General features: G+C 35.2%; 4 protein-coding genes across 4 annotated transcripts; 2 read left to right on the forward strand and 2 right to left on the reverse strand.

The window, feature by feature from the left end:
- On the reverse strand, positions 1,468-5,442 carry LOC105177868 (auxin-responsive protein IAA9-like). Its single transcript, XM_011101150.2, has 6 exons — positions 5,224-5,442; positions 3,431-4,074; positions 3,091-3,317; positions 2,877-3,018; positions 2,125-2,186; positions 1,468-1,903 (listed from the first exon to the last, which is right to left on the reverse strand). The coding sequence occupies exons 2-6, from the start codon at positions 4,039-4,041 to the stop codon at positions 1,866-1,868; spliced, it is 1,080 nt and encodes a 359-aa protein (XP_011099452.1). The 5' UTR covers positions 4,042-4,074; positions 5,224-5,442; the 3' UTR covers positions 1,468-1,865.
- Positions 10,471-12,172, forward strand: LOC105177869 (probable transcription factor At4g00390). Its single transcript, XM_011101151.2, has one exon. The coding sequence runs from the start codon at positions 10,893-10,895 to the stop codon at positions 11,979-11,981; it is 1,089 nt and encodes a 362-aa protein (XP_011099453.1). The 5' UTR covers positions 10,471-10,892; the 3' UTR covers positions 11,982-12,172.
- Positions 14,655-15,417, forward strand: LOC105177870 (uncharacterized protein At5g65660). The gene is made up of 2 exons (XM_011101152.2): positions 14,655-14,999; positions 15,099-15,417. Exons 1-2 carry the CDS (start codon positions 14,775-14,777, stop codon positions 15,264-15,266), a joined length of 393 nt encoding a protein of 130 aa, XP_011099454.1. The 5' UTR covers positions 14,655-14,774; the 3' UTR covers positions 15,267-15,417.
- On the reverse strand, positions 21,148-23,198 carry LOC105177871 (transcription factor bHLH93). The gene is made up of 4 exons (XM_011101153.2): positions 22,403-23,198; positions 21,804-21,977; positions 21,448-21,615; positions 21,148-21,366 (listed from the first exon to the last, which is right to left on the reverse strand). Exons 1-4 carry the CDS (start codon positions 22,982-22,984, stop codon positions 21,280-21,282), a joined length of 1,011 nt encoding a protein of 336 aa, XP_011099455.1. The 5' UTR covers positions 22,985-23,198; the 3' UTR covers positions 21,148-21,279.

Below are 23,370 nucleotides of genomic sequence, written 5' to 3' on the forward strand. Positions count from 1 at the left end.
CAATATGTTTTTTCATAACAAAATCGTAAAACAAATATATTATAAAACAGGATAATAACTTAGTCGCAGGTCAGGTGAATTACAAACCATTTAACAGAGACAACACTGTAATCCCACTGAAGAGTTTACATATATCATTGAATCCAAGCAAACAATGCAAAAATATGCACTGTCTTAGTTGTTAAATGTGGTGAGTTTGATGATTAAGCATTGCACTGATGAGGAAATGATTGGTGGGCAGCCCTCATTTTTAATTTATCAAGAAAATGGCGAATCAAAGAGAACATTTTTCCCTCTAATTTCATAAGTCAAAAATATCAGGCTACAACTCATCAAGATGTCTATCCGACCCAACCAGATATCTGCCTGATCAGTGACACGGACCCGGCGGGCGACGGGGCAAAAAGGGGAACCGCACTGCTTATTTACAAGAAGGAATAATTACAGTTTACTTTTCTAAAATTTATTGTAATTATATATAAAGATTTTGTAATTTAAAAAATTATATCTAGTACCCTGAAACAAATTTTCATCTTAATAAATAAGTTCATCTATTAATCAAAATTTACTAAATTTGCTTATATTTATAAAAAAAAATCAAAAAAATTTAATTATATTAATTCCTGATTGACTTATTACTAACTTATTGCAAGTCAAATAGATATTTTTATGACCAAATTACCCTCATTTATTTTCACGTGTTAATGCATATGAGAAGGTATATCTTCATCGTTATATTAGTAATTTAGTCCTAAAAAGATTGTTTAATGTACAATTAATCAATCGAAATATTAATTTTCATTCAATTTTTTTTTTTCTGTTAATATCGACAAAACTCAATAAATTTTGACTAACAAAATGACTTATTTGTTAGACGAAAGTAAACCTCAAAAGTGCTAAATATAATTTCTCAAATTATAAGAAATCCATATATAATTACACCAAACCTTAAGAAAAGGAAGGAAAGTGTAATTATCCTAACAATAATTCTAATCCTAACAATGAAAAGCACTCAGAAAGACAAGTTTACAATGGGAAAGTTGGGAAGTGAGTATTGATGAAGGGATTGGCGTATGAGATGTAGCAGAAGCTAACACTCCCAATTAACAAAGCTAAAAACCCTTAACTTTAACATCATAAATTAGAACCTTAAGCACGTCTTTACCATAATTTAATCGTTACAGGACAGAAACATGGAACACCAAACTGTGCTATTTTGCAAATTTTATGTATTCCAGGGTCAAATCAAATCAGACCAAATTTCGGGTCAAGAATTTGCACGACACATTCTTGCATTTTTTTAAACAATCATTCTGCTAATAGAAGTACACAGATGATTGGCGATTAAATTACAATCCAAGATTATTAATTTAGGCACACGATACAGAGAAGCTTGTGTTCTTAGGAGAGCCGTGAGCAGCCTAACAGCAGAAACAACCAGTTTACATTAGTAGCCTGCCAAATATCTTGTTGAATCAGTGTCAGATAGATCCAGCTTCAACTGGAAATATTAACTTTCTATAACAAAAGCAATACACAATCACAGTGCAGCCGATCCAAACAGTAGTTGGAAACATATCTAACAAGTATTAGATCACACACATTCATCAATACAAAGTTTTTAAGTTTCATCCCAATAGAGAAGTATGAAGAACTTGGCAAATATTTAGTATAACTATTGTGCCAACTAAAAATAGGGGAGATTCGGATAAAGTAAAGATGTAGACACAGATTTCACGCAAAGAACAGTGAGATAACACCGAAAACGTGATCTTTGACAACAAGCCACTCTGATGAGTCAAGCGCTATATATTCATCTGCTTTTCTGTCCATCGTCATATGAAAGAGACGGTTCTCATTTAGAGCTAGTTCCGGACCTTTGATTTCTCAACAGCCCTCGGAGCTGTAAATCGAAAGGAATACAATGAGACTTCCCTCATACAACTAATCACCAGGAACCGGGAAGCATGCAAACAAGATAGAGAAATATGAATATAATGCTTTAACCAATCAAATTGTCTACATATGTGCTTCTTGGACATTATTGAAAACTTGAGGAGCCAGCATGCTTGAACAAGGCTAAAAGATTACAAAGGCACAGACAGCATCAGACAAAATGCTTACCTAATCCAATAGCATCAGAACCTTTCATAATTTTGAGCCTCTTGCACGAGGCAATGAACATCCTGAAACAGCAACATCTATCAGTAACAGTGTGATGGTGAGAAACAATCAATAAAAATAAAATTTAACATGTGCCGTCTAACTCAACTGAGGTGTTGAAACTTATATGTCTGTCAAACTGATGAAAGGCCCAAAATAGACCTATTAATTGCCTCCGGTAACTTTGATGGTAATTCTTGTGGGTATTTCAGAAAGATCAAAGGACTTTTAAGACTGTTGTGAAGCTGGTGGGGTGATCAGTAGGAAAATACATGATTCTTATAACATTGCGGTCTATAATTTCAGAAAAATATATAAAGAGGGATCAAACAATTAACATAAAGACAGGGAAAAAGATTACATATGTTGAGTGTGTCTATGGAAGATGGCGTCATCTGTCCTATTCATACTAATGGGTAAAATTCCACTTTTAATTGATAAGTACTAGGAAATGTTACTTTAGATAACAGATAGCACTGCTAATAGCAAAGAGCCCTTGGTAAAGCATGCAATAGACTACTTCAAATACTAAATAACTAGTTATTGGTTTCCCTCTAGCAAATTATACTTCTCTAAATAGGGCAGCTTCCCTTTTATCATACTTGTTTCACACTAGAACTAATATGCAGGAAGCAGCAATTGCTAATGCCTCTCCTTCAGCGGACTGATTGATATTAGCCATTACTGCAGAGCAGGGACAGTAAAAAACTTACTCCCATGGGACATCTCCAACAAGCATCCAGTCCCCATCCTTATCCTCATACGTCAGCACATATTCTGATCCATGAATAAGATCCTTCAACTTACTCTCACTCAGCGTTTCCCTGCTCGGAGCTCCCTCGGATCCACATTGACCTGAACCCAGAAGACTGTCATATCGTGTTGTAAGTTCTAAATCTGGAAACTAGATTATAAGAAACAGCATACCTATGATGAAACAGCTGAACATTTTCTCAAGGGCAGAAGAAAGTTCTTGATATGTGGAGTACGTTTTTAAATCCACCTTCCTCAGATAAGGAGCACCATCCATGCTGACCTTGACAAAAAGGGTGCCTGGACCTGGTTTACCATCAACTTCATCATTGTTCTTTGAGGTCGACGCCAAGGTATTTTTCCTAAAAGATCTGATGGGAGGCCAACCAACAACCTGTGCTCTGCAACTCAAAGCAGACAATATAACAAATTTCAATCTTAGTAGCAGAACAACTACAATCCACAATACTATCTGAATATTTTCTCTGTTATCTTTAAGGGCTTTCACACTCACTTGGCAGCAGGTGCACTATTGGTGTTAGAACCATTTATCTTGTTGTCACATTCTTGTGATGCTTTTGCTGGCACATCTGTTTTAATGGTCGACTGAGTCCCAGATGACCTGTGGGAAAGCATATTACCAGCTAATTTTGATCCCGTATCAGAACCTGCAGCATTAAAAATCCAATTTCCTTCAGTAAAGATGGTGCTTTTGGATTCCAAAAATCCATCCACAGTGTCTGCAAAGCCTCTTTTGTTTCCAGAAACAACGGTCTTTGGTGATAGTAAACAGATTCCATCCTTAGAAGGAACCAATGGAAACAACTGCTTCTCATCAAGCTTCACTGAGCTAAGTGGGGAGAAGTCTGGATCACGTTCAGGGGATTGAGATCCAGGAAGACCAAGCCTCAGTTCTGTGGCCTTAAGATTTAAATTGTTCTTGTTTTCCTCAGGCACACTTGAGACTCCAGAGCTGTCCACCGAAGAACAATCAGACAATCCGAGATAGTTGCGTTCTTTCAAACCCAAGCCATTCTGAGAAACAGTGTCTACGGATGCGGAAGAAGCCATCAAAGAGACATTACACTGATCTTGCCCCTCAACCCCCAACAGTGGTGGAGACATCAAGTTAAATTTTTTGTACAATGCCGCTAAAATCTGCAAATCAGAAAATTCATTACCCAAGATCAGCTCAAAACCCAGAAACAGGACACACATTATACTAGAAGATCCTGATCCTGTGCTCTTATTCCAATTTTGTCAACTTAATAAGAGTATCACGGCAGGAAGTCAATTCTTAAACAAATAACAAAAGAAAATTATTCATTCCATCCTAACAACCACTAATGATCAACAGTCCCGGAACAAGTCAGAAAGAGGATATGGTTCTACCATATCACTATTAGAAGTAGGTTCCACACCATAAGAATGAAACTCCCAGAATCGTGCTGGTTTTGAAATAATAGTTACTGATTAGCAGAGTATCACAAGTTCAATAAAGGGTAAAGATCGGTCTAATAAACAAGCTGATTGCTAGATTTTGGCAGAACTATTGAAAGACACCCTATAAAACGCTCACTTCTTTAAACCTTTAGACATAGAATAATTCTTGAAAAGAACCGTCTCAGTTACCAGGGACAAAAATTGAAACAAGGGGAAAACTCCTAACGAAACAAATACTAAAATCGTTGAGGGTTTTGAGCAAACAAACAGTTGAATCAACAGAGCACAGTGAAAAGGAAAAACAGAAACCATTCTGTATCAGTCACCACAAAACAAAAGGGTTGTAAACACAAACAAATACTTCGATCTTTTCATAATCCCACCCCCACCAAAACCATATACAAAGCTCCTTTCTTTACAACAAGTGGGGGATGCATATCGTCATACAAGAAGATGAGAAAGGAAAAGCAGGAAAAAGAATACATTCTTGACAATTTTTTTCATAACTAGGTAGTTTTCAACTTTTGCATGGGAAAAAATGAAAAATATGAGAAAATACACAGAGCCCAGATTAGTACCTCTTAGAAGATCGTTAAACACGGAGAAACAACCCATTAAAGAATAAAAATGTTAACCATACTCCACAAAAGAAGGAGAAGAAAAAAACAGACGCATAGCTGCAAAACCATTTTCATACTTCGAAAAACATAAAAAAAAAACAAAACAAGAATGCCAAAATTTTGCAAGATCTAAGCTCTATTTTACAAAGCTCAAACTAGAAAAACAAGTCCCATAACACAAGGAAAAAGAAAAAGAAAAAGTGATTTGTTAGCTGACAAAAATTGCATGTGCACAAGAACATACCTGAAGATCAGTTTATCAAGAGCAGCAACAAGAAAAGATAGCTTAAAAGAAGATGAAGATTCAGAGCTTTGCGTTAACAAACTGTAGGAAAAGCAGGGGACGACGCAACGCAGAGAGAATATTTTTAAGGCCCCTCCATTCAAGCAGAAAGCTAAAAACAAAAGCAAGCGCGAGAGAGAGAAAGAGCTGTCTTTGTTTTTCTTTGGCCGAGAAACTCGAAGCTCAGCACGAGTGTAAAATTAAAAAACGCCAAATCAGGGGCAAAATCGGAATTACATCACGTAAAGTTTTAGCTTTTACGAGGATTCCATCAACGGCTGGGATTGATTGAGGAACTCAAATCCTGGCCGTTGAGGTCGTGCATAGAAATATAATTACCTGTCGTTCTTGCAGGTTGGTAAATGGTGACAGCCTATTATGCCTTTTTACAGTTTCTTGAGGACAGTGTTCTGCTTCTTGCCTAGAAATTTCTGGCATTGTCTGTTGAATTACGTAATCGCCCTTGTATAAGTTTGTAATGGCAAATGTGCCCCTCCTCTTGGCCCCTTTTGACTTGGGTACTTTCTCTTTTTTGTTTCAAGGAAAAAGGCATTTTACCTGATGAAATGAAAGCTCAGTAAAAAATTTTATTAAAAGAAAAGGGGGCAGATTTTTCTTTTTTGGATTTTTTGGTAAAAAACAAGGCAGTCGTGCCTTTGCTGAGATTCGGAGGGATTCCCTTGTTTTTTTGGCATATTACAAAAACCACCTCAATGTTCTCTACTTATTACATTTATGTTGTCGTACAATTTTTCTTACGTTGCGAGAATAATTCATGTGCGGCGAGTTTTTTCCTCAAATTTTGTCCGAATTGTGAAAGATTCCAATTTTTCTAAACTTTAGAAAGACTCAATTTTTCAAAATTACATATCCATTTCAAAATTTACTACAATGTATTGATGATACTATTGGAAGGAGTCGTACTAATGTTGAGTACTCGAACATGGTACGATATTTTTCAGATACGCTATGAACACGCATACGATGACTCAAAAAATAATAAAAGATCAATAATAAAGATGTGACAAAAACTCATGACTAAATATTGTATATTGTTTCTTAGAAATAAATTGTCCAAAAGATTATCAAAAAAGATGTTCAACCAAAAAGATTAATTTTATGTAACGTTATTTTATTTTACATAATAGTAAAAACCATATCTTTAGTTATTTTTAATTGACGTCATAATTTTAACTATATGTTTGGAATATTATTATGGACATGGGCATTACGGTAATTGAGGGATAACAACAGGCATTGGAATTAGATTACTAAATGTGACAATTTTTGGCGCAAGAGAAGTGAAGGTGTAGAGGTGTATGTTTGGCCCAAATGACCGTCAAATTAGTGGAAATGATGATTGGGAATTGACGAAAGTGCCCCAGGCACCGGCCCCACGTGGTATTCTCTTCACATGGAATGTTGCTTATCCTCCTCAGAGAATCCTGCTGCTCAAACCAACTCCATGATAAGCCTTTGTCGTCGCTCCCCCATTTACCCTCCACTCCTCAATTAAAATGCTACCCTCCTATCATTATATATTTTTTTCAATAAAAATAATTTATTAGAAAATATTCTTTTCAATTGATTATATTCTTCTTTTTACACCTCCAATGGATTATATTGGGAAAAATAGAAATTAGAGATTTATTTTCTTTTTTTATTGTGAATTACTGAAGTATAAAGTGTAGGATTTTTTTTTCACAAATTAAATTTCATCGAATCAAATCGATTATATAATAAATATAATATACTTTTTATGTGATTGATTATTTTTTTTATATTAGTCGCATCATGAATGTAATTTTCATGTGACTAAATCTAATTAGAAATATAATATAAAAAAAAAAAAAGAGAGAAAGGGGAAGGGCAAAAAGGGAAATGGAAAAGGGTGGAGTCACGCAAAGAGTATTGATTGGGAAGAGGAAGGGAAAGGAGGGGACAGAGGAAAACAGGGGGTGAGAATTTTGTGATTCTTTTTGGGGGGACAAGAAAGCGGCAATTGAACTTGATTTGTCGCCTGCTGACCCCCCTCCCCCCCACCCCACCCCACCTATTTATTATATATTATTTTTAAATTAATTCATAAATTACACCTTTGGTACTTGTATGTATATTACCTAGTTTTTCTCTTCTAATTATTAATATTTCCCTTTTCTTTAAAAAAATCTTTTGTCTTCTTACATGCCCCTAAATTGAACTTCAATTATTTTCATCCTTATCTTGATGCCTCCCTCCATAACTTAATAAAATCGTTTTTCATATTATTTTTTGTTAAAATCAATTTAAATGAGGGTCAACGGGGTATTGCACAATGATAAAATTGAGATATTATAATTACAAAATTATAAATTCGAGTTTATAAATGTAGGTACTTTATAACAATATATAATTTTTCATTCGACTTAAATATATTTATTGATTTGAAATTTATCCATATATTATTGAATCAATTTTAAAATCTGAATGTATCTAATAATATAAGAACCGCATCCCATCTGTTAAAAAAATGAGATGTTAAATAAAGTATTGAAGGGGATAATTAAAGAAATAGAGATGATTGGTGATTGGTAATTGGTAATTGGTAATGGTGGAAGTGGAACAAGAATGATTAGCTGCCACTTACCCTTTGCACGCTTCCTCTTTATTCAACTCGTACCATTAATGTCTGCAAATTTCTTCTTACCCCATTCCTCAATTCTTCCCCATTTAAGTCCACCTACGTCACTCCCACCTAATTTCTTCCCATATAACTACTATATTTACACTTCAAATTCCATACTTAATCCAAACACTAATCTCTTGATAATGAATATATTCTAATTATAATTATTCAATATTTAAGTTAGTAAACTGAAATCAAAAGAAAATATAAGAGGTCGATTTTAGTGCAATAAATAATATATGTTACTTGAAATTATTGTGGGGGTATATACGCATCCATGTGGCGTGATTTGAACCCCCAAATATAATATTGAATGCTAAATTCCGAGTCATTGGATCGGGGTGAACTAAACGTGACCCAACTTGAGTGTAACACATGAATCTTGATCTCGAGTAAAAATTTTGCTTTATAGAAAAGTATTTTGATCTTTTTTAACATTAAGCCTCACATATTTTATATCAAATATAATATATACATTAAATATTAAAAACTAAACAAATACATAAATAATTTTAAAACCAAATAATATATTCAAAGAAAATAATAAATTACTATACAATAAACATAAATCGTATGCGTAAAATATGAAACCGCAGTCCCATTAAATCAAATTTACAAAAAAAAATTTTAGATGGTTTTAAAAATAAACCAAAAATGAGATAGTGCAAGTAAGACTTCTTAATTTGTATGATATAACTTTAAAAAATAAAAATAAAAAGTTGAAAGAATAAAAATGAGGTGGGGGAGGAAATAATGGAAAGTTTGAATAAGAATGAAATAAGTGGGATGGAGGAAGATGATGTGGGGTTGTGGGAGGACATAGGGACCCAGTGCCGGTGGCGGTGGACCTCCGCGTTTGCCGCTCGCCCTCGCCCGGCTCACTCTCACCCTTCCTAATCCCAACTCTAACTCATTAACTAACCATAGTTACATATGCCCAATGAAATGGGTTCTACTTCTCTAGACTTGCACACTTTCCCATTCATCTCCTCACCCAATAATTAGCTGACACGTTATGTAGCCCTACTCCACCCGCCCACACCCAGGCTTAAATAGCCGTGGCCGCACTGACACTCAGACATGGCAAATTTATTATTGTCTGAAACTTTTGGTTTGGGGTAAGGTCATATTCATACCTTAGCTTCTATTTATTTATTTTTCTTTAATTTGGATGAGCAGTTGTTTCAATTTAATTCTCTGTTATTTTATAACATATATATATATATATAAATAAATTCAGAGGGTCTGTGTATGAGAAAAATAATTAGTTAATTTCAAAATACTACAACTTAGAAAGAATGGTAGGAAGCCCACTGGGTTAGGAGGCGCACTTGAGGGTGGATTCAGCTTCGTCCTATGGGCTTCATTAGGACCATGGCCCATGGGATGAGATAGATACCATGTCCTAGGTTTCGTTATAAGTTTTTTTCAATTATTATAATCTGAAAAAAAAAAAACCCTGATGATTATAATTTTAAAAAAGGGATCCATTACATCTATTTCATTCACTATTTTGTAAAAACTTAAAAAAAAAAGTATCACTTATAAATCATTTTAATTGGACAAATTTCTAAGAAATCCAGCTTTTTATTGTATCTCTCCATTATCTTCCTCACATAATTATATAAGTTGTCGTCCTTACTTTGATTCACAACGAGTGTGTCCCATCCGCTAATTGAATGTGCCGGGCCAGTTTGTTAACAGAAACGGACCGGACCACTGCCTTTTCCCCCAAAGGCCCATTTCTAACTTTGTCCCAACTTGATTTAAATTTAATTAAAGTAAATTACTTTTTTTTAGAGTTGTTCCATTTATAGGGTGGAAAAAGACATGAGATTATTGGTTATAGGAGTGAAGTTGTGGGGGGCCACCCAAAGCTAATGATGATTCAGATTTTGAAAACCAGAGGATATAGAACAAAACTTGTGCCCCAAAAGTTGCCTGACAGACACCAAGTGCTAATCCACAAGATATGATAACATTTTGGTAACTTTTAACCTTTTCCCTTTCGAGGAAAAAGGAAAAAGAAAAAGGGCCCAGCTGTTTAATTCTGACAAATAATGAATTTAAGATATTGAAACACAATTTTTGGAAATGACTTGTATGATTTTACTTGTGGGTTTTCATCATTCTTGAAATAGATGTCTTTTTTGAGATGTAAAATTGGAATATTAGATTAAGTACCAAAAACTAGTTTCTCTTAGGTTCATGTGGTTGTTCTAGAGTATTTGTATTGAAGTTATTGTGTTTTTTTGTAAATATTCTAAATAATTTGAGGGAGTCTTCTAGATAGCTCAACGCTTGTTGAATACGCCGTTACTTCTAACTATAAGTGCATTTTTAAGAAATTTTCATCAAATAAACCGTAATAGGTGATGAGAAAGTGTAGAGAAATCACTAAGCCATCAACTATCAACTTACCCTTTCCCCTCCAAATTCCAAACTAAATCAAACTAATGTCCATTTCATCACTTTAACTATATATGATACCAATATTAACAATCTGTAAAACTTGGATCCACCACATCAACATGACTTCTACTGGTGCAGTACTTGGTCGATTGTACTATTCAAATTATTTATGATGAATTAAAAAAAAAAGTACCCAGATGTTTGGATTGTCCTGGAATTTTCTTGGGTTTCTAGGGATGTTTTTGTCTTCTAACTTTGATAATCTTTCTGGATTCCACTTTTGCTCTTGCAAACTCCCAGAAATAAGGTGATTCGAATTTATAAGCATTCGCTAGGACTGTGAAAAACGAGGAGGCGCGTGAAACGACGCTGGATCACCGGTTCTGATGGATGGGAATTGGGAACGCCTGCAGAAACTGTTTCAGTTTTCTATATAATAATTGAGAGAGGCGAAGTCAACAAAAAATCGTATGTATCTGAATATTCTCTGGAGAAACCCTAGATTTTAATTCACCACTCTCCGATTTCTCTCTCTCTCTCTCTGTCTCGAAAGATGGCTAAGAATCGGGAACCCGAGAAGCCCGTCGAATCCGAAACGGAATCAGGGGAGGAAGAAGATGAAGTAGCTACTTCTGAAGACGTTGGCTCGCAGGATTCCGACTCCGAACCCGATCTGGCGCAAGTTAGCAAAAAGCCCTCATCCTCAACACAGGCAACTCCCAAGAAAGCCCAACCTCAGTCCTCCTCTAAACCCCAACCGCAGCCGCCTTCATCCTCTGATGAGGAGGAATCTGGATCTGAATCGGAGTCAGACTCCGACGAACCAGACCCGAACGTCAAGCCCATAGCATCCAAGCCCATGGAAAATGAACAGAAATCCAGTGACGGCGCTAGGAAGCTCAGATCCAAGCCCATTGCTTCGGATCTCGTAACTCCTGCTAAATCCACCGCCGCAAAACGCCCTGCCGAAGAGAAAGAACCGGAGACTAAGGATGCTAAGAAGTCGAAGAAAAAGGCCGAGCCCGACACTTACGCGAAAAAGTCTACTGATGATTCGAAGAAATTGCTTTTCCAGAGGCTTTGGAGTGAGGATGATGAGATTGTGATTTTGCAAGGGATGATAGATTATGTGACCAAGAAGAAGTCCGATCCGGCTGCTGACTTGAATGCTTTTCATGATTTTATTAAGAAGAATTTGCATGTGGACGCGACTAGGACTCAATTGCAGGATAAGATTAGGAGCCTGAGGAGGAAGTATGAGAACAATAAGAGCAAAGAGAAGGAGGGTAAGGATAGGACCTTCTCGAAGCCACATGAGCAGCAAGCTTACGAGTTGTCCAAGAAAATTTGGGGGAATGAGAGTGGGAAAGAAAATGGGGTTGAAAATGAGGAAGCTAAGGTTGTGAATAGTGATCCGGAGAGTCTGTTGCCAGCCAAGCGTGTGAATTCTGGTGGTGTGACTGTGGAGGAGAGGATTTTGAGGATTGGGGCAGAGTATTTTGAAAGCGGAAAAGGGCTCGAGGGGGAAAAAGAATGGAAGAAGCTGAGAGTCGAGGAGATTGAGGTCTACCTGAGGCAGTTGGAGGTGAAGACTGCACGGGCAAAGCTTGCTCTGGATGCTGTGAAGTCCGGGGGTCACTGAAGCTGTAGACAGGTTACTTCATATTAATGCCTTGGCAGTGTTATAACTGTAGGATTTTGGGTAATTTGTGTTCTATGCTATGGATATATTGTTAAGCTAATTCTAGTTTAGGTTTCTTATTTGGTCGTAAGTCCTTTTGTGGTGGAACCCCTCATGTTATGCATAATGAACTACTTTGGTGTTTATCAGTATGTGTAGCATCTGTTGTGCTGAAAAAAAAAAAAAGGTGGTCCGAATTTGGGAATACTGTTTTGGTAGGGGCAACGATGTAAGAGGATAAAACTTTACCCAAAATACAAAAGATTAAATGGGAGTGGTGTATGCACTATTGCACAAGTAATGCATGCGAAGCATTCATTCAAAGTGAAGGCAGCTAAGCAACCACCATCTTCACCTCCCAATCCCATTCTTGGCAACTAGGAAGCCATATACCCATTACTACATTTGATGGTCTCTAGCTGGATAAAGCGTTACCAAGACTATACTTGTCCAGACTCCTACATCTTTCCATTAAGGCTTACGAAAACTAGCAAATCCACTTACTACGTAATTTAAGATTTTCCCGATACTGAAATAGAAAATGAACCAACTCAAGTGTCGTGTGTGGGGTATATATAATGCATGAACCACTCCAAGATTGTTGTCGGTGCATCACTTAGAACGGCCTGTAAGTAAGATTTTACTAATGCTCATTTCAGTAGTGTTCGACAAGATTTATTAAGTTGTTCTTGGAAAAATTCGTAGAATTTTGATTAATCATGTGATGAGTAATTTATAGTTACTGTTCAATTGAAAGAGTGGTTGTAACTATTATTTGTATGTGTTGTTTACTGAATAAATATGATGAAATTGATTAAGATAAAAACTTTTATTTCTGGAGTCGAATAATATAACCTAAAAATTGACGTCATTAAATGAACCAAACATCAGAAGATGAGGGTAGTAACCAAGTGGGTAGCCGGGGTGCATGGTTGGTGGTGGACCAATTTCAGCAGCTCAAACACTGCAAATTGCAAATTGCAGTGCGAGGAAGGAAGTGGGAAATGGTTATCATACAACTGACGTTATCATCAGTTTGTTTTGGCTTACGTAAGAGAGATGGAAACAAGAAAACTTGGTCGCCTACCCTTTCTTCTCCTTCAAAATCTGAAACAGTCTTATTCTGTTGGACTTGGAAAATGCACGTCCATGTACCAATGTTGAAAACCTTATTACAACATGTCGTTAATAAGCGGCAATTTCGCAGTGATTGCCGATCAAAAGTTTAATTAGCTTTTATTAAGTCTCAAATTTTCATTTTTCTAAAAAATAATTTTACTTTTTTTAGAATAAAACGTGAGTGATAAAATCGGAACAAATAATTCTTTTAGACATAAATCGAGTCACAAACTGTATCATATAACTTATATGGTCACTTTTTCTGTAGACGTTTCAAAGTTGGATTTCTTTACTGCAAAATTTTCCACATCAAAGTACTGTCCGTCCCTACTCAACAACCCCCCCCCCCTTCTCCACCTCAAAACCCCCCCCCCCCTTCTCCACCTCAAAAAAAAAAGAAAAAGAAAAACTAAAATAGTAGTGAAGTGAATGCAGTTCTAATTGTGGTTTGTCTTGTCTACTGTTTAGTCTCCTCATACAGATAGATATTTCATTTCTGCCCTTTTGGAACTTGAAGAGTCGTGACAAGAATCTCGTTTCATGCCCTTTTCTTCATGTACACATACATTTTGAGAAATTCCCGAGCACTTACGAGAAATTTAAACTAGTTATCGTGTCTGCTTCAAATCTCAATCACTGTTCCTGAGATTAATTGTCTCAAGTAAAGAAATTATAGTACAAAAGACATACGTTTGTTGGTAAAGACACGATAATCATGTGTGTTAATTTCCTCATTCACTCATCACTAATTTCATAATTAGCACACGCCTTTAACAAAGAATCTATTAATTGTAATCTGAGATTATTACACACACACACACAGTACAAAATTACAAAAAGGGATAGGACGGAAAAACTGCAGAAGCTGCATTTTTATCCTTATTGTAATGATGGAGACTCGTATCAGAACCGGGCCAAGGAAAAGCAGCAACCTACAACATACCAACCACAGGAACAGCTCATATACAGCAACTTTCCACATTTTCACATTTGCTTTCGCGTTCCACCAACAAAATCCATTTTGAGTCCAACTAATTTGTTACTTTGAAACGAGCCCATTATCAGTAGGGGATTATTAACGGAGTTGTTGAATAATATTGTTGGGTGATGTTTGTACGATGTATTCTTGAACAAGAATGTGCGAGATCGAACTAAATCCAAAACACCGACTGGACAAATCAACCGTAGTTTCGATCATCTTAAATCAACTACAGAGTGCAAGAATATTGTTGAAAAATCCCAAAAATCTCAAACCCAGGCTGGCTGGCTGTCTTCCCCATAAATCAAGCAAATGAAAAGGAGCTTTCGTGCCCACCAAGACTGCAACTAAATGGCCCATCACACTAACAAATTAGCAAAAATCAACAGAAAGAAAATTTAGATGGCGAACAGCAAGAAAGTAAAGTGGGGCAGACCGACCCATTTGTTTCCGTACCATGACCCGGACACCATATGTACCTTTACACGTACCCCTCCTCTCCCCCTCTCTTCTTTATAAATTCCCACTTCACTTCCCCCACGCTTTAACCAAACCATCCCACTGTTTTTTCCATTACCGTTGTTTGTTTATGCTGTTCTTGCACCCCCGGATGAGGGGAACATCGCCGCCTGTTATTCCTACAACTGAATTCACTCATGGAGAGTCCTTATCACGCTCCGGTTGCCCACGCCGGCGGCTCTCGCCCTTCCCTCGGGTTTCCCCTGGGAACTGCCCTTCTTCTTGTGGTCATCTTCAGCCTCAGTGGGATTTTCTCTTGCTGCTACCACTGGGACAAGCTCCGCCGTTCCCTCTCCCTCCATGCGGCGGATCTCGAGGCCGACGGTGATCTTGGCCCCGCCAAGCCTAACGCCGCTCACATGGTATTTTAATTTAATTCCTTGTAAAAATTCATTCTTTTGACATTGATTTCTAATAATACTGTAAATTAAATTTTGGTGCGCGTATGAATTATTATTTAGGATTTGAAGCGGAAGGAGAACCAGAGCTTGCCGGTTATAATGCCAGGGGATAATGTTCCCAGGTTCATAGCATTGCCGTGTCCGTGTGAGCCGCCGCGGGGGAATATCACCGTAGAGGTGGAGATGCCGCCGCCGAAGCCGCCGAGAATCGCTGTGCCGTTGTATTAAAGTCTTTGCTCGTTTGAGATGATCAAATTCAAGCCATTTCATCCATGTATATAAATTTCTGATTAGATTTCAATCAAAATTCAATCTTAATTATTGCAAAATCTTCAAACTTAGAAATATGTATACAATTGATTTACAGTTTTTTCTTTTATCTGGAGAGAAGAAAAAAAATGAATATTTACATTTATTACAGTAAATTGACGGCGTGTAATAAATATATAATTAAGCTAAAGAAATTTCTATTTAAGTTATACATCAATATTTTTTTGGTTGAAATTTGTTGGTGTAATTGAAATTAATTCTATCAATACATTAATTTAATTAAAAATAAATTATATAAAATGAAATAAATATTCAAATTTGTTCTTAAAACCTTCACATTTCCTCTATTGCCAATTAATGCATATAAGAATGGCCATATTTGATAGAGTGCGAATTCCATCATCTAATTTTTTCCCATGACTAAAGGAAAAATCAATCGTCAGAAATTGTAAACAAATGAAAGGTCCCCACGTAAAGAAAAAAATAAATAAATTTTAGATACAAAATACAACGTGGAGGGGTCCATCCAAAATATTGAAATTTAACTTATCTATGGGTACTAGAAAGAATGATCGTACAACAAAAATTCTAATCCGGACAAATTAATATAAAAATTACTTGATGATACTTTCAATTATCAATCCAACTTGTCCCGTATGTGATCATTATTTGAAAGATTACATAATAAATGCGATCTAATCATGATGTGGTTAAGATAATTAAATTTGATAAAATTAAATTGGAAGTTTGTATATACTTATATTAATATGTAAATATACTTTTAAAAAAATTACATTTTTAGTCCTATAAGTATGAGGTGACAATTTTAGTCGGGTACCAAACCATTTTGACATTTGTCTTATAGGTCTAAAAATTTCATGTTGGGACAAAAAAAAACCCAATTAATCTGATCTTTTGGTCATGTCAAGTTCACTTTTTCGATTATTTTTATTTTAATATGTAAAATTTTTTAAATTTATAAAATAAAAATGGGATAAAATGACAAAAATAAAATTCATATAAAATTAAAATGTGAGCGCCTTAATCGTGATTAAGATTCCAATTATCCATTTACCTTTCGATATTTTGAAGCAAATAGATGGGCGTAGAGTCTAACCATTTGGAAGGAGACAAGATAATGATTCGAGTGGTGGAGTGGTTGTGGTGTGGAGGAATATGCGAACGTGAGTACACTTTCTCATCAATCAATATGTATATGTATTTCTAATAATACAGTTTCCCATGTTGCCGTTACTGGTTAGAGATTCCATAATATCATCAGATTTGGTGCAAATAATATATATATAGTTTTAGTCCTATAAAAATAAAGGTGATAATATTGATCCCATTAAAAATAATTCTAATGAAACATCCACATGTGCTATGTACGTAACATGCTAATTTAGAAATTTTCGACAAAATTGTCAACATATTTTTAGTTACATGAAAAATTGGCAAAATTGATTTTTTTTTTGGTTGGGGGGGGGGGGTTGAAGTTAAGTTTCAAATAATTAATAATGAAGGTTGCATCAAGTCCATGCTATTTTTAATAATCTATACGAAACTGAGGACTGAAGTGAGACCTTTAAGCTCTTCACAAAGAATTCTTTTGGCTGCGGACGGTGTTTGCACTTGTGAAGCTCCTTTTGGTTACCTCCTTTGACTACTCTCTCGCCAGATATTGTAGACAATCGACGCCGAAGCTGCTCTATATGGGGCATTCTCAAGGACTTATTTATTTAAATATTATAAAAAAAGAAAAATTGCATGAATACCGTAAATTTGAGAAAATTGTAAAATTAAGGTGAGTTGTTAGTAGCACTAACGACTCGATTTTTTATTTAATTTTAGTTGATGTCGTTAGTAGCACTGACGACTCCCCTTATTTTTGCAACTTTACCCATTTTGGAGTATAGTTGCAAATTATTATTATTTTTTATAATATTATAAGAAATAACTCCATTTCTGAAGGTTTTTGCCTCACCAAAGTTAGTATTATCACAAGATCTAAATTGTCCCCCAATATTTTTTTCTTGGATGAATGCAACTTATATTTCAAAAAAAAAAAAGAAAAGAAAAGAATACTCCTAATTTTCTATTAAAAACATTTAAAATATAAAATATCACAGAATATATAGATATTATTTTGGTTTGTAAACAGAAAATTCAGAGAATAATGATTATAAGTAATGGTGAGGATAGTGGTAGCAAAAAAATGAAATAATGATGCATGACGACTTTGCTTTGATGGCTCCACTTTGGAGCCCCTCCTGACCTAATTTCACTGTAGTGGTTTTGTTGCACTACTGAGTCTGAGTACCATCATTGTACTGCCAACTGCTTTCACTTGTCAATATCTGGGATTTCATTTTCCGTTTCCTCCTTCCACATATATCAATTTGTCTGTAAAAATTAAATCATAACAAGGCTGCTCATTTGGATTATAAATCATAAAATATTTCACATCATTATTTTGATTAACATTTGTTGGGTGTATATGCACTTTGATCTTAACTATCTTTAAACAAATCTAACTAAATTAAGTATTGTTAGAGGCTAGCCAATGCTCCTTAAATCTACTGCTTTGGGTACAGGATATACATCAATTTGTGATTGGACAAGGCTAGAAACACAGATTTTTACGTCATATCAAATCTACCCAATTATATAAAGTTGTTGTTCTTGATACCCAATTACATAAAATTGTTTAGGTTACTTCCTTTGTATTTAAAATATTGGGAGTTCAAATTTGACTTAAAATGTAGAATGAGGTAGATGATCATAATATATCATTGAAACCAGAGTTGGGGGTTGATTCCAATTACATCACTAATCAAGTTGGGTATATATAACAACAATAAATAAAATATTACTCCTATGGAAAAGCCATACAGAAACTTTAATATAATCCAACTATTTTTAATTAAAAAATATGTAGAAATATTAAATAATAAATATATATTTTGAGGAAAAGGCAAGACAAGCAGTGGGTTTCAAGTGCAAACGTACGGATGATAAGCAGCCAATGCAGGCCCCTCCAAATTAAAAAGTTTTCAAATTGGGGCCTGTATTCTTAGAAATATTGACAAGGACCCCACGAGGATTATATAATCACAAAATGGGAGGGGGACAGATTGTAGTGCGTTATTAGGCCCTTATCTAATCAACTATATATGATGACGCAACTTTGGGACTTATTGGTTGCATTGCGTGTTATTGTTATGCTTTCCTCTCAAACATTCCATCTCTCCCTCTCTCTCTCTATTTATGATAATTCGTCCGTGCAAGATATATTATTATTATTATTATTATGTAAAATTAGTAAAAAATATTTGGTAGTCGATCATTTTCGTTATTAAGATGGCAAGTGAGTGTGTGTTTTGAGAAAGAAGTTGGCCAGGAGAAAAGCAAGTTGTGACCAATCCTAGAAATCATATAGTGGTTCTTTTGAACATAAGTTGAGGATGAGAGTGCCAAATTAATGAAAAATTAACGAATAGAATGGGTATATTTAAGAAAAATTAGGTTTCTGCCCAGAAAAGATAAGACCGCGTTTGGATAATGTGGGCTGTCACATGGTATAACATTTAGTTTCCGTCCCCAGTGGAAATCCTTGTAGGAAGTTAGGCACGCAGCAGAAACCCATATCTATACTTTATTTGGGATTCGGTCCTACAAATTATTAGTAATTATAAAATTGGCACGCACGTATTAATTTTTATTCTTAGGCTACCTATACCTAAAATGTTTTTTTTATAGTTCCAAGTAAAAGAAATAGGTGACAAAATTGAAATTCATTGAGCATTCATGTTTTTACTTTTAGGTAAAAATGCGGAAAAGTGTTCTTTTTTCTAGTATGTAATATTTTGTGATTTAAAAATGGAGACGAGGGGACCTTCTCAATTAGAATATTTATTGGGAATGATTAATAAGATAATATAATTAAATTAAAGAATGGTAGTAATAAAATGGTTGATTAAAAAAAGGGGCAGCAGTGGGATTAGGTCAGATGAAAATCATATAGGAATCAAGAAACAAGTGGGTGAGTGGGATTCCTTAATTATTACATACCCTCCCTCCTTACCTTTACCTAAAACATTGTTATTGTTAACTTAGAAATTATTTACTTTTTGTTTGTGGCCAATGTGCCACCTGCTCCTGTTCCTATTTCTGTTCACACATCACAAACATTTCACTATTTTAGGACAACATATTTTTAGGTTAACTATAAAGTACAAACATCATTTTCTTTTTGTAATTTTCTTTTTTACGATTATGAATTAATTGTACCGCTCGAAAATTTGTCCATGATTCGTAGTCTCATGTTGGAATTTTTTTAGATAGAAAAGATCAATTATATTATACAATATATTAAAAAATTCTATATCAATACGTTAAGTATATCTTTTATATAATAATAAAAATAATATAATTATAAATGATTATGTAAGTAGACAACACCTACATCGTGTGGTTTACAGGGCCTTAATCTTACTATTGTGAGGCAAAAACGTCATTGAATTGGATTTTGAGGACTATATTTGTAAATAGTCCTCTAATTTGGGCCTTTTGTTTGTTTATGGGCCTGAAACTAACAAAACTTTGGGCTGATGATAATGTTTTTTGAGTGCAACAATAACGAGCCCATTAACTATATTGAGGAAACAACTGAATTTGATTGGACATGGTTGTATCTTGCTTCAGATTTTGGGCTTCTCTTATGGATATGCTGTGTCTGTTTGTGCATGTTGTCCACTATTAGTTTTGCATATGTGAAAACAATGGTATGTCTGGATGGAAAGATCTGGACTTGAAAATAGAATTATTTGAAAAAAAAAGAGAAATTAAATTCTATTTAATGATTATTGAAATATCTTTTTTTTGTACAATTTACACCGTCATGGATGTCAATGGTATATTCTATTTTTCAAACGTCAATTTTGGGTAAATGAAGAATTAAAATCAAATGCATGTGAGTTATTGGAAATGAATTTTAATTTTAAGTTGCTAAATTAGAAAATAATCAAATGCATGTGGGGATATCTTACAAAAGTGATGTTACGGACCACCTTGTAAATATACCTATGATATTTAGATAAATTTTGGGCCCATTTTCTTAATTTAAGTTCTTTAGTGCATTTTGTATGTACGGACAACAACTTTCTGCTGCATTCTCTCTAAACATTTTACTTGTCTAAATCTGGGTTACTGTGTTGGATGATCATAATCCTGTTCTCGTTAATGCGACTTTTGTGCCTAGTTCATGAACCAACCTTTTTGAATTCATAGTTAAAAGTGGAACAAGTCACCATCAACTTCGATCAAGCTATTAATTACATTAATACAGCACATGCAACACCCATAATTCATGCTTACATTTTGTTGACAAAGTCGAGTAGGGACACCAAACCCAACCTTAACCTTGTACCCTATTAACATTCCAACTACCAATCTGCCTAATGTTTTCGATCGAATCAATGCATATTTTAAGGAAATCAATGGCGTGTTCTGGGAGTTGCTTCAACCATCCGCTGCATCATCATCATCCTCGTCCTCAAACATAATAGAGCAGACGCGCCTTCGATCATTTTTAATATCCATTTTAAATTAATTACCCAGCTAATCAATTTATGCTGCAGATAACACTTTTTTTTTAAAAAGTACGTACACTGCCTAGAGAAATATAGACATTCCTACATGGTATTACTAATAATGTTTGGTACCTGTAAGAATGAAGACATATATAGATCAATATTATTATTGTTGTTGTCCTCGTCGTCTTCACTGTTGTTATTATTAATATGTATATAAATCGTAAACAAATAAAAATAACTCCTTTAAAAAGGCAAATTATTATTATATCACTTAAAGAATCCTAAACATAGAACATAAACATCTCATCCTCGTTCGATATTTCCATTATATAACTCCTCGTCTTATTTTTCCACGCGCATCTACATATGTGAATTGTCTATAGGCATCTTCCTCCGTAACCTGCATTCCTAAACAATGCTTGTTTTACCTCTTCAGAACTTATTAGCTCCCGATGCTCGGCTACCTGAAACCACCCCAAATAAGAATTACATCAAAATCACGAGTTGTTGCATCAAATAGTTCGACAATTTCCTAAAATGTTTACCTCGTAACAAGAAGCTTGTAAGGAGAAATCATTGAAACAGCTGATGACACATTGCTGAATGTCAAGGCCTAGAGCGTCCAGGGTGCTGAGAGTCGACAACAACAGTCCTGGTTTTGCTGTACAACACACCTCCACCCGTGTGTCTTCCCTTCTCCTTTCCACATCAAACTGTACAATGTCGAGAGAGTTTTATGAATAATTTTCGGAAATAGGTACTGTGCAAAGGAAAATTCTTATACAAATTAAGTTTGACTGAATCAAATCAATCACTAAGCAAGTATATTGTACTTGCCATATAATTGGTTCAAATTCGACTGTAAGACCGAGATATTTATAAATGTAGGAAGTATATATACCTTAGGAGGGTTCCTGACTAGCGTCTCGTTTGGCTTGAGCTCCTTCAAATACTTGCCCATAAGGTTGATCCCGTTGGTGTTTTCATCAATGCCCTCTTCCCTCAGCTTATGGATCTTGTCAAGAAGCTCCCTCATGTAATCAATTGTGTCTCCCAGTATAGATGTTCTGTCCATCTGATTACGTATGTACCATACATTATTAGTAACCAAACATATATGTCTGTAAAATTTTATACTATCAGACAGCGATGTCATTTAATATGTAATATCTCTCTTTCTTATGTAGAAAATATTCCTTTTCATAAATAGGTAATAACGACACACGAATTCATGAACTACCAAGAAAAAGAACAAAAAAACGACAGACGGATTCATGACCTTTTATCTGCCTAGTACGAATTCATACAGATGAAATGATCACTTTATTTATAAATTTAAATTATTAATTTTTTTAATATTTAATATTTTTAACAAAATATATTTCAACTTGAAGAATTCTTTTTGTTCTCATAGGAAACAACAAAAAATAATAATAAAAAAATAAATAAACACACACACAGAGAAAGAGAGAGAGAGTACAGACACATTGAAGCAAATACCTTGCTGATCTTAGGGACAATTGATCGGAGCATTGAAAGGCGATCGTTGAGTCGCTTCCTTCGTCTCCTTTCGGCCATTAAATTCTTGGAAGGCTGCCCATTAGGCTTCTTGACTTTGCACTTCTTCTCACCACACAGACCTACATTGGTTGTACTGTCCGCAATCAGGATATCATCAATCTGCGAGCTCTCAACCTTAAAGCAGCTCATTCCATCTCCAAACCCTGTTGAAATAACACTATCAAGAAACCCAACTTGTCTGCTATCCACACTCGTCGGGAACTGATCTTCTTGCACTGCCATTGCTGGCAATTCATCCTTTTCGTATAACGGACAGTAGTCGGGCGAAGTTAAAGCATCAAGAAAAGGCTGGAACTCGCCAAAGGGACAGGGATAGTTGAACTCTGGCGGTGAAATGAGTTCCAAAAGCGATGTGTTTGTCAGTGGCAAATGATGCAAATCTGGGGTTTGTTCGAAAGGATTCATGTTCCAAGTACTTGGGAAGAATTCACTAGCAAAAGGGGTTTCTGTTTTTGGAGCCATAATTAGCTCCTCTAACAGGCTATGTTGAGTGAGCTCCATCTCTCTCTCTCTCTGTCTTCTTTCTCTCTCTCTCTCTCTCTCTCTCTCTACAACAAGTGTGAGAAAGGGTAATAGAATAAGGTAGAACTGATGATAGTTGAGGGGATATATTTATAGAGTGATTAATGCTAAGTACTATGTATGTTGTGTAAATATAAGACCCAGAGGGCAAAAGATTTAAGACAGGAATCTGCTTGTTTTCTTGATCACTCCAAGAAATTCTATTTTCATTAAGTAATATGCGGGTATTAACTCCTTTCACACAGTGGAGGGTGGGGGTGTGTGTAAATTCACCTGGACCTATGAATACTTTAATTACAAAAAGTATATATTCACCGAAATCTACGATCAGACAGGGTTTACATACTTTTAAGTCCTGTTGCGCT

Source organism: Sesamum indicum, linkage group LG15 (genome assembly GCF_000512975.1).
Source record: "Sesamum indicum cultivar Zhongzhi No. 13 linkage group LG15, S_indicum_v1.0, whole genome shotgun sequence".
Lineage (NCBI taxonomy): Eukaryota > Viridiplantae > Streptophyta > Magnoliopsida > Lamiales > Pedaliaceae > Sesamum > Sesamum indicum.

Excerpts from the sequence above, each read along its gene's own strand:
- LOC105177868 (XM_011101150.2), bottom strand. The coding sequence starts at position 4,041 with ATGTCTCCACCACTGTTGGGGGTTGAGGGGCAAGATCAGTGTAATGTC. Across the intron at positions 3,318-3,430 it reads AATAGTGCACCTGCTGCCAA|AGCACAGGTTGTTGGTTGGC; the intron begins GTGAGTGTGAAA and ends TTTGAGTTGCAG. Across the intron at positions 2,187-2,876 it reads GTTGGAGATGTCCCATGGGA|GATGTTCATTGCCTCGTGCA; the intron begins GTAAGTTTTTTA and ends TTGCTGTTTCAG.
- LOC105177869 (XM_011101151.2), top strand. The coding sequence starts at position 10,893 with ATGGCTAAGAATCGGGAACCCGAGAAGCCCGTCGAATCCGAAACGGAA.
- LOC105177870 (XM_011101152.2), top strand. The coding sequence starts at position 14,775 with ATGGAGAGTCCTTATCACGCTCCGGTTGCCCACGCCGGCGGCTCTCGC. Across the intron at positions 15,000-15,098 it reads AGCCTAACGCCGCTCACATG|GATTTGAAGCGGAAGGAGAA; the intron begins GTATTTTAATTT and ends ATTATTATTTAG.
- LOC105177871 (XM_011101153.2), bottom strand. The coding sequence starts at position 22,984 with ATGGAGCTCACTCAACATAGCCTGTTAGAGGAGCTAATTATGGCTCCA. Across the intron at positions 21,616-21,803 it reads TAGTCAGGAACCCTCCTAAG|TTTGATGTGGAAAGGAGAAG; the intron begins GTATATATACTT and ends GACATTGTACAG. Across the intron at positions 21,367-21,447 it reads TACAAGCTTCTTGTTACGAG|GTAGCCGAGCATCGGGAGCT; the intron begins GTAAACATTTTA and ends GGGTGGTTTCAG.